An 18,213-nucleotide genomic window follows, 5' to 3' on the forward strand; every position below is an offset into this window, starting at 1 on the left:
TGCATTTGACCTGAGGCCATGGAGGAGGCTTCCAAAATTGATAGCACTGGGATTGCGGCTGTGTAGTTGATTAGAAGTGTGTGATATCACAGGGTGGAAAACTTAGAGTTTAAGGTTTTAGAATGTAGTAATATATGTGAAGCAAGATGGAGGTTTTAGGGCAGAGGCTAGTCCTTCTTCTTTACCTTCTTCACCTTCTTTCTTCTTCATGGGTTGGGGTGGTATTTTGTAATTGGACAGAAAAGTCCGCATTGTGGACTTTGAGTGATCAGTTATTGGGTTAAAAGTGAAAATAATTTAGGTGTCATTTCTTAATTGGATAGTTTAGCCTTAAAAGACCTTGTAATAAAAGATAGATAGCCATTTTGTGCCTTGTTAGTGAAGAACTGCAGAATTCACTGCTGTTAAACTGTAACAAAGATAAGAAAAAATAAACATCTAAGCCTGAACGTGAACTATTGTCTCAAGTGCCTTCTATCTTGATCTCAGCAGAGGCAGAAAGAAGCTGAAAACCAGCTGAGCGTAACATGTTACTTCTGCTGGCAGTTGGTTGTATGGTGGAGCTTCTTCAGCACATGTCACTTCTTATTCCTCTTTGTCAGCAAGACCTAAGTTTTCACCTTCAGGCCAATTTGTAATTATCTCCAAAATCCCAGGGCAATTCATTTTTCCAATATGGGCGCACTGTGTGATGGGAGCAATCCACTTGCTCCAGGTGGCATTGGTGGCATGGTGGGTAGAGGGAATCTTTGTTTTGAACATCCACTTCAGCACCAGTAGTCAGGGTGCCAGGAGTAGTTGTGCTTCCATGCCAGTCACCTCCGAGGCAGCTTGGACTCCTTCACAGGCTGCTAAGATTTCCTTCTCTGTGGGAGTGTAGTTGGCTTCAAACCCTCTGTAGCTTTGACTCGAGAATCCCAGTGGTTGGCCTCAAGTCTCCCCCGGCACCTTCTGCCAAAGGCTCCAGTGTAAAAAAGCCACGGGGCTGCTCCCAGCCGGATAGCTGGATCGTTGCAGGATCAGGGTGCCCCAGGCAAGCAGTCTTGGGCCGGATAGCTCAGCCTTCCGGAGGCTGGGTGCCCGAACCTGAACTGCTGTATAGCCGTGGCTACCTTAGCAAGCTCAGTGATTATAAGCTCTTAGTGATTTTCAGCTCTTTTATAGTTTCAGCTCTTTAGCTTGCTAAGGCGCTCTGGCCAATGGTGGCTTTCAGAAGGGCAGACGAAGAGAAAGAGAGAGAAGAGGCCTTGGCTGGTTCCACGGTGGTTTTATTGAAGGGGTCCATGAAGGGGTTCCGATGACAGCTCTTCTGCCAGAATGGGCCAAGGTAGCCCCTTTTATAGGGTTAGGGGGGCTTGGGAACTGACCAATTGTAAGGGTTAGGGAAAATAGCCTATGGGGTCACAGAAAGATAAGCAGGCCTGGAGGACCTAAGTGAAGACTTCTGGTTTAGTTCCTATGACTTGGCATTTCCTTATCTCTAAGCCTCCAACCGCCATGGGGCTTTAGCTAGCCCCGTGTCTGCTACACTCCAGGACAGACCATGGCTCCCAGCTGCAAAGTAGAGCATGTTCTTCACATCTGGTCCTGTCCTGACTGGGCCAAGGGCTACTGCATGAGCGATCTCCTGCTTCATCTGGGCAAAGGCTTGTTGCTGTTCAGGGCCCCACTGGAAAGTGTTCTTCTTGCGGGTGACCAGGTAGAGAGGGCTTACAATCTGGCTGTACTCAGGAATATGCATTCTCCAAAAGCCTATGGCGCCTAGGAAAGCTTGTGTTTTGTTCTTGCTGGTTGATAGAGACATTGCTGTGATCTTTTTGATGACATCGATGGGAATCTCACGCTGTCCATCTTGCCACTTTACTCCCAGGAACTGGATCTGTTGAGCAGATCCCTTAACTTTGTTCTTGATGGCAAAACCTGCTTTAAGGAGAATCTGCATGGTTTTCTCTCCTTTCTCGAAGAGTTCCATTGCCATGTTCCCCCACACAATGATGTCATCGATGTACTGCAGATGTTCTGGAGCCTCACCTGTTTCTAGTGCAGTCTGGGTCAGTCCATGGCAGATGTGCTTCCACCCCTGGGGCAATCGGTTCCAGGTGTACTGCATGCTCCTCCACATGAAGGAAAACTGAGGCTTGCATTCTGCTGCCAGAGGAATGGAGAAAACCACGTTGGCAATGTCAGTAGTGGCGTACCACTTTGCTGCCTTGGACTCCAGCTCGTACTGGAGCTCTAATATATCTGGCACAGCAACGCTCAGTGGTGGACTCACTTCATTCAAGGCAGGAGAATTCAGTCAGTCTCCATTTTCCTTCAGATTTGCACACAGGCCAAATGGGGCTGTTGAAGGGTGAGTGGGTTTTGTTGACCACCCCTTGTCTCTCCTGCTCACGGATCATCTTGTGGATGGGAATCACAGCATCTCAAGTTTTTCTGTACTGCCGGTGGTGCAATGTTGAGGTGGTAATTGGTACTCGTTGCTCTTCCACCTTCAAAAGTCCTACTGCAGATAGGTTCTCTGATAGTCTAGGCAAGGTGTTCAATTGCTTGATGTCCTCTGTCTCTACAGCTGCTATCCCAAACGCCCCCCTAAGTCCTTTTGGGTCCTTCAAATATCCACTTCGGAGGAAGTCTATGCCCAAAATGCATGGGGCCTCTGGGCCAGTCACAATAGGGTGTTTCTTCCAAACATTTCCTGTCGGGATCACATCAGCTTCCATCAAAGTCAAATCCTGTGATCCCCTGTCATGCCAGCAATAGAAACAGATTTTGTCCCCACATGTCTTGATAGGATTAATGTGCACTGGGCACCAGTGTTGACCACGGCCTCGTATATTTGTGGTTCAGATGTGCCAGGCCAACGAATCCACACAGTCCAAAAAACCACAGTTTTCCCTAGCCTCTACCTGGCCAGAGGCAGGGCCCCTCTAAGCCTGGTTATCCTTCTTTCCCTGGGCACATGTCTTGGAAGTTCCTTCAAGGGGATTGGACATCTTGTCATCATCATCATACCTGGCAGTTTGGCTACGGGCTACTGGAGCTGCTTCCTTTTTGGTGGAACTTCCTCTCTGAGTCTTCTTGTCCTTCAATTCAAGCACCCATTGCGCCAGAGCAGCAGTAGATTTTCCTACCCACCTCCTCATGTTTTCTCTGCAATCATGTAGGAATAACCACAGCTCAGCTCATGGGGTGTACCTTCTCTCTCCATCTGGGGAATGTCTATGTTTGGTGCCAGAACTCCTGATTTGTATTGTTGAGATTTGGAGAAGGTCTTCTTTAATCTCCTCCCTGAATTTATTGTGATTCTCCTCTCTCTTCTAATTTCTGCAAATGTGTTTCCAAAGCTGCAATTCTTGCATGTGTTGGATTGTTGGGGACTAGTTACATGACAAAGGTTACGTAGACATGCTCTGGATAGCTGAGAAGTGGAAAAGTACCAGACCCAACTAATCTGAGGCCCCGCTCCTGTGAAGACACTGTGGCCTTGAGTATAGCTGTATTATGATAACAAAGATGCTGTAGCCGAGAGCAGAGCATAAGAAAAGAAAGATGAAGTTGTAAAGGATAAGGAAGTAAGAATAACCAATAGATTGTTTAGCTTACAGAATATGCATGAGCTTATTATTTGTTGTGCTTAAATGTCTGATGCTCTAATCAATAAACGAAGCTTGCCGATTCTCATATTGAGATGACCCGAGCCTCCCTCTCTGCGACATTGGACTGTGCACAGCATCTGCATATGCTCGGAGCTTCTTGGCCATATCGAGCTCTGTGTACTCCCTGTCATCCTGCTTTATTATTGCTAAAGTAAAAGAGTATTCTTTTGACCCAAGTCGTACAAGTTTTCACCACATCACGGATGTACATAGTACCAAGTCTGGATTTACAGTGTCTAGGTCATCTGAGAAGACAATCTCTGCCACTGCCATTTCTCTCAGGCGTTGAATCCCTTGTTCTATGGTCTTCCACTGGATTTGCTGCATTTAGTCTGCACACAGATATCTTTGTGACACTTCCCAGGACCCATGCCCAGAGACTGTGAAGGTCAGCCCCCCTCATCATTCCTTGGTCGATAATCAAAGCAGGTGACAGGGATCCCAAATGCCTCACTTCAGTACCATCCAGAATTGTAGCCTCTCCTGCAACATCCCAAAGACAGACTAACCAACTAACTATAGATTCATCAGTTTGGAGTGTAATCCTTTCTTAGGCCACAAAGGTCCTTCAGGGAAAAGGACTCAATAGTGACTTCTGATTTATGTTAGTTTTTGGCTTTGAGGGTCCTTCCCCTGGATCATTATCATTGTCCACTGGCCGATCAGTTTTATATGTGTGTTTTCCACCTGTCATGGTAGGAGCGATGTCACAACAGGACATGAAATAAAATTACACACATGCTGGAACCTCCAAGGTAAAAAGAAGGGCAGTTTATTTTCAAACTCCAATATTTATAGACTTTCCAAAGTGACAGTGGATTGGAAGATGAAATTGCCACCTCTCCAATGACACTGGTCAAACCAACAGTCCATCAATTTTCTCCTCCTCCAGAAAAGAATGCAAAAACAATCATTATTTACATAAAAGTGCGTGAGAACTCTATTACAAAAAATGTAAACATCAAAAAGCCTAGAAGAACTTAGAAGAACAGGGCAACATCTCACCCTTTTTCCATTTAAAAAAGAAAGAAGAAATGAACAATGTTAAAAGGAAAAATGAACAATGTTCAGTGTCTGCTCATGGAGGAATCATCGGAGTGATCACTCATGTCGTCTGCATCTGAGTCATCACTTGATGATTCATCCACTTGATGAGTTTCAGGTTGGTCACGGTTTCCATTTTGCCTGTTAGCTGGATTCTGTCTCTGCGATCGCAGGTCAGGACGAACACACTTTGAAGGTACCCAGCATACCCCAGTATCTGTGGATACGCACGCATACCCACGACCCAAAGCGATAAGGTCATAGGGACCTTCCCACTGTTTGGTGAATAAATTCCGCACCCGAACCTTCGCTCAAGGCTGATGTGTCTCGTCCAAAGCCTGCAACGAAAGGTGATGATTCAAAATGACAGGATTATTTGAATTCTGCGGCACAGTAAGATGATTGATGGTATACAAAACTTTTGCCAACCGACTATGCGGGGTTTCACCCTGCATTCCCCATTTTTGTTTTTGAAGAACCCATTTCAGAGTACCATGAACATGTTCTACAATAGCTTGACCAGTTGGAGAATGAGGGATACTAAACTTGTGTGACACGCCCCACAACTGCAGGTACTGCCGCACCTTCTGCGATGCATAAGCAGGACCATTGTCGGTCTTCACAGCAGAAGGTATGCCCAGAACGGCAAAGGCCTGCCTCCAGTGGGCAAGGACATGGTGGGCCTTTTCTCTAGTGTTAGCAGAAGCCCACATCGCAGAGGAGAACGTGTCCACCGTGACATGCACATACTTGAGCCGGCCAAACTTGGCAATCTGGGTGACATCGGTCTGCCAAAGCTCCAAAGCCCTAAGGCCTCTGGCCCCTACCCCTGCTGGCAAAGGCAGAGGGAGCGCGTGACAATCATCACACGACTCGACAGTGTCACGAGCCTCAGTTGGCATCAACTGAAACTGCTTCTGCAAGGTATGTGCATTCTGATGAAAAAACCCATGCAATGTCTTGGCCTACGCAAGTGTGTCAGGATGAGGCGCTACCCATGCTGGGTTAGCTGACTTGTCAGCCTTCGCATTACCTTCCACTGCAAACCCTGGCAAGTTGGTGTGACTCCTTACATGCAGAACGTAGTACAGATGAACCCGGGCCTGAATGGCACACCACAAGGTTTTCAGTAAATGAAACAAGGCAGGATTATTGACCTCCTTCAAAACTGATTGACCCAACCGCTGTGTGATGACGGCCAGATAGGCAGAATCCATGACCAAATTGAAAGGTTCCTGGGAAAATTTCTCAAATGCCATGACAGCAGCTCTCAATTCAACCAATTGGGCTGACCCATCCTCATGACCTTCCACTCAGATCCATCCCTCCAAGTAACAATGGCCTTCCCTGTTTTCCCCGAACTGTCAGTGAAGACAGTGGGTCTTTGCACTGGTTCCTGACTAGTTTTGGGCCGCAAAGAGATTTGTGTTAATTTTGCCACCTGCAGTAGCTTGTGGCTGAGCAAATGATAAGTGATCTGCCCTGAAAAGTTTTCTAGAGCACTTTGCAGGGACACACTGTTTGCAAAGCTCTAGTCAAAATCCTCCCGCTATACCGGGAGTATGATCTTTGTGGGATCCGCAGCCATCAATTACAAACACTGTTGCCGGCATTTGATTATCAAGCGAGTGATTAGCTCAAACAATGCGGTTGCCGTCTTCTGTGGCCTATGGGGCAGGAAGACCCATTGCAAGATGTGCAAGGAATTGGACCATTTGTCACTCCATTGGCCAATGATGCCTGTGGGATGCATATCTGGAGTGGTAATGAACACAGTGACATCAATGTGATAAACCCGGCAAGCAGAAACAGCAAGCTGAACCACCTCCAGCACCTGACGTGCCTCAGGGGTCAATGTGCGAAGTGACTTTAAATCAGAGTCTCCCTTTAACAAATCATACAGAGGAGACAGTTATGCATCGGTCAGTCCCAAGTACGAATGTAACCAAGTGATGACACCTACCAATTTCTGGGTATCATTCAGTGTCTTCACTGAATGCACAAATTGCACCTCCTGGTGTCGGATTGTCCGTTCCTCAGTGTCTGGAAGGAGGTAGAAAGAGACTAGTTCTTCATGATAAGGAGGCAATAATTCTTCTCTTTGGGATTTTAGTGTCTTGTTATTGTTATCTCTGTGTGAAGAATTTTTGGATTATCTCATCCCTTTCTTGAACTAGTTAAAAAAAAGTATATTACATAGCATAGTTTCTATTTTAACATTATGTTATAGCCTAAAACTATATTTAACACACTACTGAAAAGGATTAATACAGTATAACTTTTTAACATAACACATATAATAATAATTTTAATATTTGCAAAAGCCAATAATAAAAAAGCATTTTTCACAAAGACTGTGTACAGAAAATCAATCTATTGTTATAGATGAGTAATGAGATGGTTGGCTTTCACAATTAAGGGGTAAACATTATATGTATGTTAAAAGAAGGTTTGTAGATGTATAGTTATGTTACTTTAATATGTCATCCTCCCCCGCATTGTTATCACGGGATGGCCTTGGTAGTTGGGGCATTTGGGGAGGGTTGGCTTGTTGCTATAGTAATACCTGACCTCCAATCAAGATGTAAGAAAGTGATCTCCACCACTAGATTGCAAGGAAGGAGTTGACTGACAAGACTTTAGGAGGGGGTAGCAGTATAAAAGGCGGAGCATCCATTTTGTGGGCGAGCATGTGGCTGATAGTCACAGGGGCTCCCAGCACTGTAATTCTTCTTTATTTAGTTTTTTTTGTTGTATTTTTTGTTAAGGTTTTATAAACTTTTAAAATTTTAAAAAGTGAGCAGTTGTTTCTCACACTATGAAAAGCTGGTGTCCATAAAGGAGACAGAGGAGTCCTGCAACTTTATTCAAATAAAGGGAGAGAGTCCACTGGGGCACATGCCTGTAGGGTTTTCTCTCTCGGGATTTCAGTGGACACAGCCTCCTTTTATTCTAAACTACCGGCCACATGTTGCCCCCTCTTCCTTTCCCCACTGGCGGAGGTACTAGGAAGGTACAGCCTTCCCGAACTGCCTACCTCATATTCCCCCTTGAACCTACTGTTTTACCCCAAAGTTCAGAAGTTCAGCCTTGTGCAGACCCCACTTGTCTGTTTCAGGAGCCAAGCTGTCTGGACCCTGTAACAAACCTGCTGCCCTAAATCAGTAGAGACATTAAGACCCATTTCAAAGACTTTAGCACCCACACCTTCACCCATAGAATTGTTTATAACGACATTAACACACATCTTCCCAATTATGCACTTGTTCAGGGGTGAGGTTCAAAAACATTGGCGGTGCTCACTGTCCTAGGCACTTGCCCTTACTATCCTGCATACCCCATCACTCAGAACTATTCAGCCTCAGGGCAAATCTCTGGGTGATGTTCTTAAATAGTTGTTTAACCTGAAAGAAGACCCGAACTATATGCAGGAACATGCTGGCTCCTAGCAAAAGGGCCAGGTTGGTTGCAGGTGTATGGAAAGGATATTTAAAATCTTACACATTCTCAAATACTACTGTAATCATCCTGGAGGAGAAGGAAAGCAGGAAGACAGGATGGATAGATGGATGTTGGAAGATGTATTCGAGGAGAAAAGGCAGAAGATGTAACTGTTAATAGTTCCCAATAGATGGCTCCTGAGGTACAGATAGGATGGCAGTGGTGAGGACACATACCAGGTTAGTTTCATGACCAGTGGTTCTATCATATCATAGGCCAGTATTATGAAGTACAACAAAATGATAACCTTGGTCCAGGCCTCAAGGATGATAAACATCACCACAGGGAAGACATACTGCAAGTAAAGTGTCACACAACACAACTCTGAGAAAAAGTGCAATGACTGTGGGAGTAAATAAATCAACATTGTGACCCGTGACTATTAAACTAATAGAATGAATGCCTTTAAGAAATTTGTTTTAACATGCTCTGGTCAGATCTGTCATTGTCTCAACGCTTTGATCCCCATTTTGGGTGCCAAAATGGACTGTTGTGGTTTACCCCAACTGGTGGCAGCTAAGTACCACACAGCTGTTCACTCACTTCCCCTCCCCTCCCTGGATGGATGGGGAGGAAAATTGGAAAAAATGTAAAACCTGTGGGTTAAAATAAGAACAGTTTAGTAATTAAAATATTATTGTTATAATAGGAAAAAAAGAAATAAAATCCAAGAAACAGAAGTGATGTACAATACATTTGCTTACCACCCACTGACCCATGCCCAGCCCATCCCCCAATAGTGACTGGCAGCTCCCAGCCAATCCCAACCCCCTGCTTTATATACTGTGCATAATGTTCTATGGTATGGAATATCCCTTTGGCCAGTTTGGGTTAACTGTCCTGGCTATGTTCCCTCACAGCCTCTTGTGCACCTGCTTCCTTATACAGAATGGAAAACTGAGAAGTCCTTGATTTAAAGTAAGCACTATCAAGCAGCAACTAAACATCAGTGTGTTGTCAACATTATTCTCATATTAAATCCAAAATACAGGACTATACCAGCTACTAAGAAGGAAGTTAACATTATCCTAGCCAAAACAAGGATGGATGATTAAAGTAAAACCCACAGTTATTTAATTTAGTTGTTTTAAGAAGGAATGTATACATTTTTCAACCATATTTGCAGCATTTGTGGATTCTACATTTAAAAGAATGTTAGTTCAAAATAGGAAGGATGTTTGACCACCTTGGTTTTCTTATCTGTGTGATAATGACTTGTATCTGCTTTTTTCCTCCAGTTATTTGTAATAGATGTCCAGACTGGTCAAATTACCAAGATTCCTATTCTGAAAGATCGTGAACCTGCCATGGTGAACCAGCAGGGATGTGGTATTCATGCCATTGAGCTCAACCCCTCAAGGACCTTTCTGGCCACAGGTGGAGACAACCCCAACAGTCTTGCAATTTATCGTCTGCCTACACTTGATCCTGTGTGTGTGGGAGATGTAAGTGGGAGTATTTGGGGAAAGTTTATTCTGTCCCAAGAATTACTACTTTGAAGTGCATAAGGTCAAAGCAAGTGTAAAATTTGGGAATGTTATAGTGGAGAGTGAATTTCTGAAAGCTTGAAAATATTCCTGATCAAGTTGTCTTTTTTGACAAGATATCTTAAAAATGAATGAGTACATAAATATATGAGAGGATTTTCAGGGTTCTAAGTCAGATTTCTTCTTTCTTATCCTCATTCAGGTCTACTTCAGATTACTTTTAAGCACTGAAAATGTAACAAAATCTTCACTGTCAAAGTCTCATTGGGGTGATGATGATCTCTGAAACTTTGCTTTAGTGAAAAAGGTCATTTGAGAAGTTGTAAAGATGATTCAAGGCTTTCCCTTCTCCAGTGCAGCTTATATATGTATTATTTCACTGGTGGAACTTGGCTTTGAGGAGTAGTTCTAACCCAGGGGCTTGTGGCAGTTTGATAGACTTTGGTACTAGTTTTATTTTTGAAATATCATGAGGCCTTTTTAAAACAGCCAATCTTAAAAAGAAAACAGCTGAAATGGGTATAGTGGTGTCCTGTAAGCACTTCACTCTTATTTTTCCTTTTTGATTCAGGACTTCGCATAGACATTAATTACAACAGCAGAGCTCAGGTCAGAGTTTCTGCAGTAGCAGGTAACCAGCTGCAGAAAGGCTTGACTGAAGATTTGCATGACTTGTTATTCATGTGCCACTGTGACTGCAGTTTTTCAAACAGAACTAGACCCTTATGGTCTTTTTTTTATACACAGGCTTCTCACCTTCTGAGTAAAAGATTCTTGAAAATTTAATCAGTAGGTCATATATTTCAAACATAATTTTTTTTTCTTTTTAGGGATGTGCATTTGAGGAAATAAAAATAAGCACCTACTTTATAGAAGTAAAGAACACTGCTTTCAAAATGGAAAAAATCCGAGTCCTTAGAATTGAGATTAATTTGTCCTTGGTCAGAGATCTGTTTTTCTATCACCTAATTGCTCTCTATTAATTATACATGTCAAAATCAATAAAAGTTAAAATTACTGTTAGGTACTTAAACTGCTCTAGCTGGATAGTGGAATATTATTTATATGTTTTTAGCATAGGTCTGTCTTTCTGAGTTTGCACTTAAGTATTCTTCACTTTGATATTTTTTGTCTGCCTTGAGACCACTGCAGAATAAAATGGCACAGAAAATCTGTCTTTGTTTTTTCTTTTTTTTTTTTTCTTTTAGGATGGACATAAGGACTGGATATTTTCAATTGCATGGATAAGTGATACTATGGCTGTTTCTGGTAATGTTAATTTTTAATTTTTTCCCCCAGAATTTTATACTGTTGTACAGCACTTGATAGGTCTTAGGGAAGCACCTTTAGAAGGCATTTGAAACCATTTGGAGCTACTTTGCCTATTTAAACCATTCTTGGTCTTAGTACAGCACTTAGCTTTTTAAAATTTTTTTTCTAATTTGTTGAGCCCTGGTCTAGATTGTACTTTTTTTTCTAGTATTAGAGGGAATACTGTTGTCTTTACAGTAGGTGTTTATTGGAATAATTACCAATATAGCCGGATGGGACGTGTCTGGGCTTGACTGGCCTCTGCCAGGACTGACAGACAGCACTCAGCAGGGGTCAGGGTGGGGGGAAAGGAGAGGTGACTGGCACCTGGCAAAGGACCGGAGTACCTGAGACAAACTATGACATCACACCGCAACAGGTGTTGACATGAGAGGGTGTCTTAACACAGTAAGTTCAAGGGAAGGATTCTACACCAGAATAGTTAGTTTATAACTTTGAATACAGCTGAACAGTACTAATTTCCTGAAATCCTATGGAAAACTGATTAATGAAAACTCTGTTTTATCAAGCTATCAGCAAAGTTGTGTGTGCGTGTGTGTGTGTATGTATATATATAGGCACACATACTGTGGGAACTAATACAGAAGGTTGTAAAAGAAAAGGTAAATTACTGACTTTTTAGTCAGTGTAGTTGGATAATCAGTGTAAATTCATAAAGTATTACTTACCTTGAGTAAAGGCAGCAATATGCCATTGAATTAATGTATTAGTTTACGGTCTTTCTGTGCTGAGAGGGTTTAGTATTCCATACAAAGTGTCAAACTGCAGGTGACAGAAAATCTTAACAGTCTCATATAAAAATCAAATGCTTTAACTGATGATTCAGTAATATAAAAAAACCAAAAGCTAACCCTTGAGTTGATCCTTGCAATTCTCTAACCCAAATATCTGCATTAAAAAGCCCATTAAGTGACATTGTGTAGGGAAGAAATGGAGGTACATGTCAAATCTATCAGAGCCGACTTAAATGGAAGTGAGTTGCCTGAACATCAGAAAGGATGGGTATAGGACCTTGGATTAAATCTGTATTGATCTTTGAACCAAAGACATTTAGCTTTCTTCATCCAGTATTGTTGGTCTTACTGATTCATATTTTGTATAATTATCTTCAAATTCAGTAGAAAAATGAAGGAATTCTTGCTTGTTTGGCCTCAGTTCCTGTGTTACATTCTTTAAACAAGAGGTTGAATGAGTTGAATTAACAGTAGATTTTATTTAAATTGGTGAAAATTGTGGTTTTAAATATGTTTCTGTTCAATTCACTAATGTGTGTATACATATCCATAAACATACTGTCAGAAATCAAACTATCTAGAATTGGTATAAACCTCACTGAGTTTTTTTGTAGGTTTTTGTATTGGTTTAACAGACTGTCAATCTTGGCCTTGGTAAGACAGGCTCAGGCTGAACACATAGGCTATTCAATTGCCTCTGAGTTTATTCTACATGTGAATCTCTAATGGTGATTGTTGTACAGGATCATGGTTTTTTGATTAATCGTAATCAGTTTGAAAACAGATGAGGTGATCTAGCTGATTGGAAACCATGTAGACAAACCAGCTGACAATAAGTTCACAATGTTATGAACTTAACACCTCAGTAAATCATGATTTTTTTAATAATACTTAATATATAGGCACCAGCAGTGTATTCAGTTAGATTAAATGAATCTAAAGTATCCTTTCTTTTTTTAAGACCTCATTGTTTATTGCAGTTCATTTTTTAAAAAGGACAATTATGTATATTTGAAATGCTGTTATGGACTACTTATTCAGGTTCCCGGGATGGTTCGATGGGTCTCTGGGAAGTTACAGAGGATGTATTGTCCAAAACTGATGCCAGGCATAATCTCTCTCAAGTTCCTGTCTATGCCCACATAACACACAGGGCTCTGAAGGATATTCCTAAGGAGAACACCAATCCTGACAACTGCAAAGTCCGAGCACTGGCTTTCAACAATAAGAACAAGGTCAGTAAGATAAGCCAGACAGTTGATTAGTCCTAATGTTAGCATTCAGGAACACATAATCATGGAATGATTATATGCAGGTGCTTTTATTAAGAGCTCTGGGTGTCAGGAGTACACAGACCCAAATCTGACTCCAACATGGTTTTGGGCAGAACATGTTTTATATTCTATCGTTATATAACGTACATATTAATTATTAAACTTACATTGTTCTATTGTATACATTGATTTCATCCAAACATGGATTTCTCGTGATCCCCCTCAAACCTCTAACACAGTTTCGAAACAATAATTATATCTAATCACATCTAACAATTATATCATTTATCATATACTGACTACACAGGTGCAGTTTCACATGATCTAGCAAATACAAGGCCTAACATTTCCCAGGGCGTAACATTTTCCCAGGGCCTATTAAGCCTAACTTTCTTTCTAGCACTCCAAATTTTCTGTGATTTTAAAATCTTTTCCTATCATTCCCCACTTTGAAAGCATTTTCACTTCACTATAAGTGCAAATGTTTTCACTTAATACAGTCCTTTGTTTCTGAGTTTATACTTGATGTTCTTCAAATCCAGGGCTGATGTAAACGTTGTCATGGATGCTATCACGGGCTGGAGAACCAGAAGATGGTGGGTGGGGATCTTGTGTCAGTGCCTTTATTATTTTCAAGTTCCAGAATGTTTTCTTCTGTATTTCTCCCTTTAAGATGCTCTAAACTAACCAAAATGCTAAGAATACAATTAGTAAGATTATCACACTCTCAATGATAGATTTAATCCATGAACTCACATTCCACCCTAACCCTTTGAAGATTTTGCCTAACCAGCTCGTAGTCAAATACTTTTGCTCTTCTTGTGCTTCATGCTCTATTTGTTTCAACTGATTGATGTCATAGTCTACATCTGCAGTTACATTTGGCATGTGGACACAGCAATAATCAATCCATCCCTTTAAAAATTCACACACTCCATGCTCTTTCAGGAGTAACAAATCTAAGGCGAATCAATTTGGTAAAGTCATTTTTGTGGTGGCTTGTAATTGTAAGTTTAGTTCTTTAAATCCTTCCCTAGTGACTCTTGCTAGTCTATCTACCTGACCTGTAAGTTTGCACAGCATCTCTCTATTCTGATAGTTTGCTATAGGACCAAGTAAAGACTCTAGGGCCCACCCAAGTTTCACTCCACTAGAGGGTTCTTGCCAAGTGTCATCTGGATTTTTGTTGTCTAGAACTTCTCGTCTTGCTCTTATCTGCAGAAGTTCATGTTTTCCATTAAATGGGGACTTCTTCCAAATTGGACATAAGGTTGGGAGGCACAAAGTAATTTCCTTTACTTTCCCATCTACAGGCAGATGTGTTGTCCAGGTACCATCGCTTGTTGCCCATACAAATTGTCCTGGACTTCGGATTGTACTCTTGGTACATCCTATGAGCATTTTGTAATTCACTTTACCTTGTTTATGTTCGATCCCTCTCCAGGCACAACCAATTTGTAGGGCTACTACCAGGGGTGGCATTTGTTTTATCTCTAAATCATCAGAAGTGCAATCATAAGTTTTATTTTTATTACATGCCCACCAACTCACTTTGTCTGCCTTCATTCTACTACTAGTGGCAGTGTTTACTACTGCTGGATTTGTCTCATTCTTGGAACCTTCCCATTTAATATACCAAGGAGTGTTTGCCATATACTGGAATTTTTGAAGTATACTCATGGACCACACACTGTCCCAAGGCTCTATCTTACCTTTTTGATCTTTGGCCTCACACTTCCATACCAGAGTGGTTTCTGTAACATTCTCTGTAATCATTTTATAGTTTGGCAAATAGCATCACCATTTTGCAATGCCTCCCGACCATCTGATAGGAGATCCTATTGTGCCATTATTTACAATACAGTCTTGCTGGCTCATAGGTTTCATCCATGTTCCTATTTCCTTCCAGGTTTCCTTGACTACTTGCCTCGACTCGGGTACCTGTTGACATGCAATTTTTTTGTTCTTTTGTATTTCAGGTGGTTTTGACTTTATGATTCCCCAGTTTTTTGGGTCTCCTGCTACCTTCAGTATTGGCAGGCAGGCAGTTATTCTGCTGGTGTTTTGCATTTTGTCAAAGTCTTTGACTAATCCAATCATTTCATTCTCAGCCCGAATTGCATTAGAAACTTTTTATCACCGGCATTTCTGCTTTTACCCCTCTCTTCATTCTAGAATGAAGAGTGGTTAGTTGATCTTTTTGCATCCCACATCCCAAAGACATTAATAACCATAAAATGAGCATTGGCACAATTACTGATAACATTCTTGAAGCATTTAAACACATCTTATCTGCAGCTTTGTTGATTCCACAGTTTACACAGTCCGTGATCCGGGATGGATTTTCTTCACTTGGGTATAGGGAATCCAGGGGTCCACACCGGCTGCTTTGACTGCTGTAAAGGCGGTCAACAGTACCTGATGGGGTCCAGTCCACTTTACTTTCAGCGGTTCTTCGTTCCAATTTTTACTGTACACCTCGTCTCCTGGGTGTATGTCAGGAACTGGATTCTCGAGAGTCAGCGGCCTATTCCACACGAGGGCATTCCAACGCCGAGCTAAAGTTTTCCCAAGAGACAGAACATTATTATACACTTCCTGCTTTTCCGTGACATGTACGTTTGGGTTAGGTTCAGGAGATTCATATGGTTTCCCATACAATATCTCATAAGGACTGACTGACATCCCACTCCTAGGCTTTATCTGAATCTTCAACAGTGCTATTGGCAAAGCTTGGGGCCACTGCAATTTGGCTTCTTGGCATATTTTACTGATTTGCCTCTTTAGTGTCTGATTCACCCTCTCTACCTGTCCACTTGACTGGGGTCTCCATGGTGTGTGGAGGTCCCAAGTTATTCCCAGCAATCTACTTACTTCTCTTACTACTGTGGCTATAAAATGGGCCCCCTGTCTGATGATATCCCTAGGGGTACCCCAAAGCTCGGAATGATCTCCTGTAGTAACCACTTAACTGTTTCCTTTGCTTGGTTTGTGCGACAGGGAAGGGCTTCTGGCCATCCAGAAAATGTGTCAACCCCCACTAACAGATATTTGTATCCTCAAGTTCTTGGCAATTCTACAAAATCTACCTGCCAATAGTCTCCTGGTTCTATTCCTACCCGAATCCTTCCTAGCTGTGCCTGTTGCCTAGCCACTGGGTTTTTCAAGCAGATATCACATTTTGACATGACTGATTTTGCCATTGTTAACATCCGTACCGAGATTAAACTTCGCTTTATCAATTTTACCAATGCCTCTGTACCCCAATGACATTCGTTATGTTTAATTTGTAGAACTTCTCTCATTATCAAGGGGGGTACCACTATCTGTCCTTGTGCAGTCACATACCACCCTTATGAATTCTTTTGTGCATTTAGCAAATGTCCCAATCTCTCATCTTCTACTGAATATTTTGGTTTTGGAGGCAAATTGAATTGAGATACATTTAGTTTTAAAGGTATCAATGCCATTGTTTTTTGCACTTCTCGAGCAACCTGTCAGGCTGTCCAGTCTGCCTTTCGATTTCCCTCAAAAATTTTGGAGTTTCCTGATTGGTGTGCTTTACAGTGTATAATTACCACTTGTTTGGGTTTTTGTAGTGCTTTTATCAGTTGCAGGACTTGATGTTTAATGTGCGTTCCTTGAGAAGACAGCAGTCCTCTTTCTTTCCACAGTGCTCCATGTACATACACCACTCCAAAAGACTACTTTGAGTCAGTCCATATGTTTATCCTTTTCCCTTCACTTAGTTCTACTGCTCTGGTTAAGGCAACCAGTTCTGCCCTCTGGGCAGATGTATTTGGTGGTAGTGCTTTTGCTTCCACTACTGTACTGACTGTTGTTACCGCATATCCAGCGTATCTGGTTCCATTCTCCACGAAGCTGCTTCCATCTGTGAATAACTCTCACTCTGGCTGCTCTAGCAGGACGTCTTTCAAGTCTTCTCTTGCTGAATAGGTGTACTCTATTACCTCTACACAGTCGTGCTCTAATGGGCCTTCTTCAGTTGTGATACCTAGAAACAAAGCTGGATTCAAAAGGTTAGTTGTTTTTAATGTGACATCATCCTGCTCAGTCAGGATTACCTGGAATTTTATCATCCTGCTTAGAGATAGCCAATGGCCAGCCTTCTGCTGTAAGACAGTGGTTACTATGTGTGGTACATAGGCATCTATGTGTCTTCCCATAGTAAGCGTCTTGGCTTTTTGTATCAGCATCACAGTGGCTGCCACTGCTCATAGACATGAAGGCCATCCGGCACTTACATTGTCAAGTTGTTTGGAAAAATAGCCCACCAGCCTTTTCCAGCTTCCCAGAGGTTGGATCAGGACTCCCAGTGCTAGGTGCAGCTTTTAATGTACAAACAGCTGAAAATTTTTAGACAGATCAGGTACCCTAATGCTTGAGCGGTTGTCAGTGCTTCTTTAAATTTTAGGGAGGCTTCTTTCTGTGTTTTGCCCCAGATGAATGGCTACATCTTCTGGGCTTTGTACGGGGGTTTCGCAATCAGTCCATAGTCCATGATCCACAGGCGACACCACCCTGCCATTCTGAAGAAGACTCGCAGCTCGTGTAGCTTCTGGGGCTCTGGAATAGCACAAATTGCTTGGGTATGGTTAGTACCTAGTTTTTGTTGCCTTTGTTAAATTTCACATCCCACGTAGATCACAGTCTGTTGGGCAATTTGTGCCTTTTCTCTGGATACTTTGTAACCTCCCATTCCCAGTGAATTTAAAATCTTGATCATTACCTTTATGCAGGTTGCTTTTTCTTCTGTAGGTATTAGTATATCATCAACATACTGCAACAATAGGTATTGGTCTCTTGGTACTTGCCCATTCTCAGTCCAAATCTCCAGCTCCTTCGCCAGTTGGTTTCCAAATAGGGTCGGACTGTTCTTGTATCTTTGTGGGAGTTGTCTCCAGGTGAGCTGGGTTTTTCTTCCATTCCCTGGATTTTCCCACTCAAAGGCAAACAGTTTCCTACTTTCTTTGTCAAGGGGGATGCAGAAAAAGGCATCTTTTAGATCAATTATGGTAAACCATTTATAGATCTCTTTTACGGATGTCAGCAATGTGTAGGGATTTCCTACCACTGGATAAATGTCTTTTGTTATTTCGTTTATTGCTCTCAAATCCTGCACTAATCTATACTCACCATTTGGTTTCTTCACTGGAAATAT

At 42.0% G+C, this 18,213-nt stretch overlaps 1 protein-coding gene across 9 annotated transcripts in view; it reads left to right on the plus strand.

Annotated features, from left to right (window-relative positions):
* The window catches only part of LOC103824724 (DDB1- and CUL4-associated factor 12-like), an 830,860-nt gene that overhangs the window by 10,533 nt on the left and 802,114 nt on the right, over positions 1 to 18,213 (plus strand). For 8 of the 9 annotated variants that reach the window (XR_007780322.1, XR_007780323.1, XR_007780321.1 and 5 more), the window contains exons 3-5: positions 9,443 to 9,649; positions 10,900 to 10,960; positions 12,799 to 12,992. Coding sequence is in view for 5 of the 9 variants with exons in the window: in XM_050986383.1 (XP_050842340.1) it covers positions 9,443 to 9,649; positions 10,900 to 10,960; positions 12,799 to 12,992 (462 nt within the window). In the remaining 4 variants the exon portion in view is untranslated. The remainder of the gene's footprint in view (positions 1 to 9,442; positions 9,650 to 10,899; positions 10,961 to 12,798; positions 12,993 to 18,213) is intronic. The other variant, XM_050986385.1, reaches the window with a different exon arrangement.

The sequence above is a fragment of the Serinus canaria genome, chromosome W, assembly GCF_022539315.1.
Source record: "Serinus canaria isolate serCan28SL12 chromosome W, serCan2020, whole genome shotgun sequence".
NCBI classification, from domain to species: Eukaryota; Metazoa; Chordata; class Aves; order Passeriformes; family Fringillidae; genus Serinus; species Serinus canaria.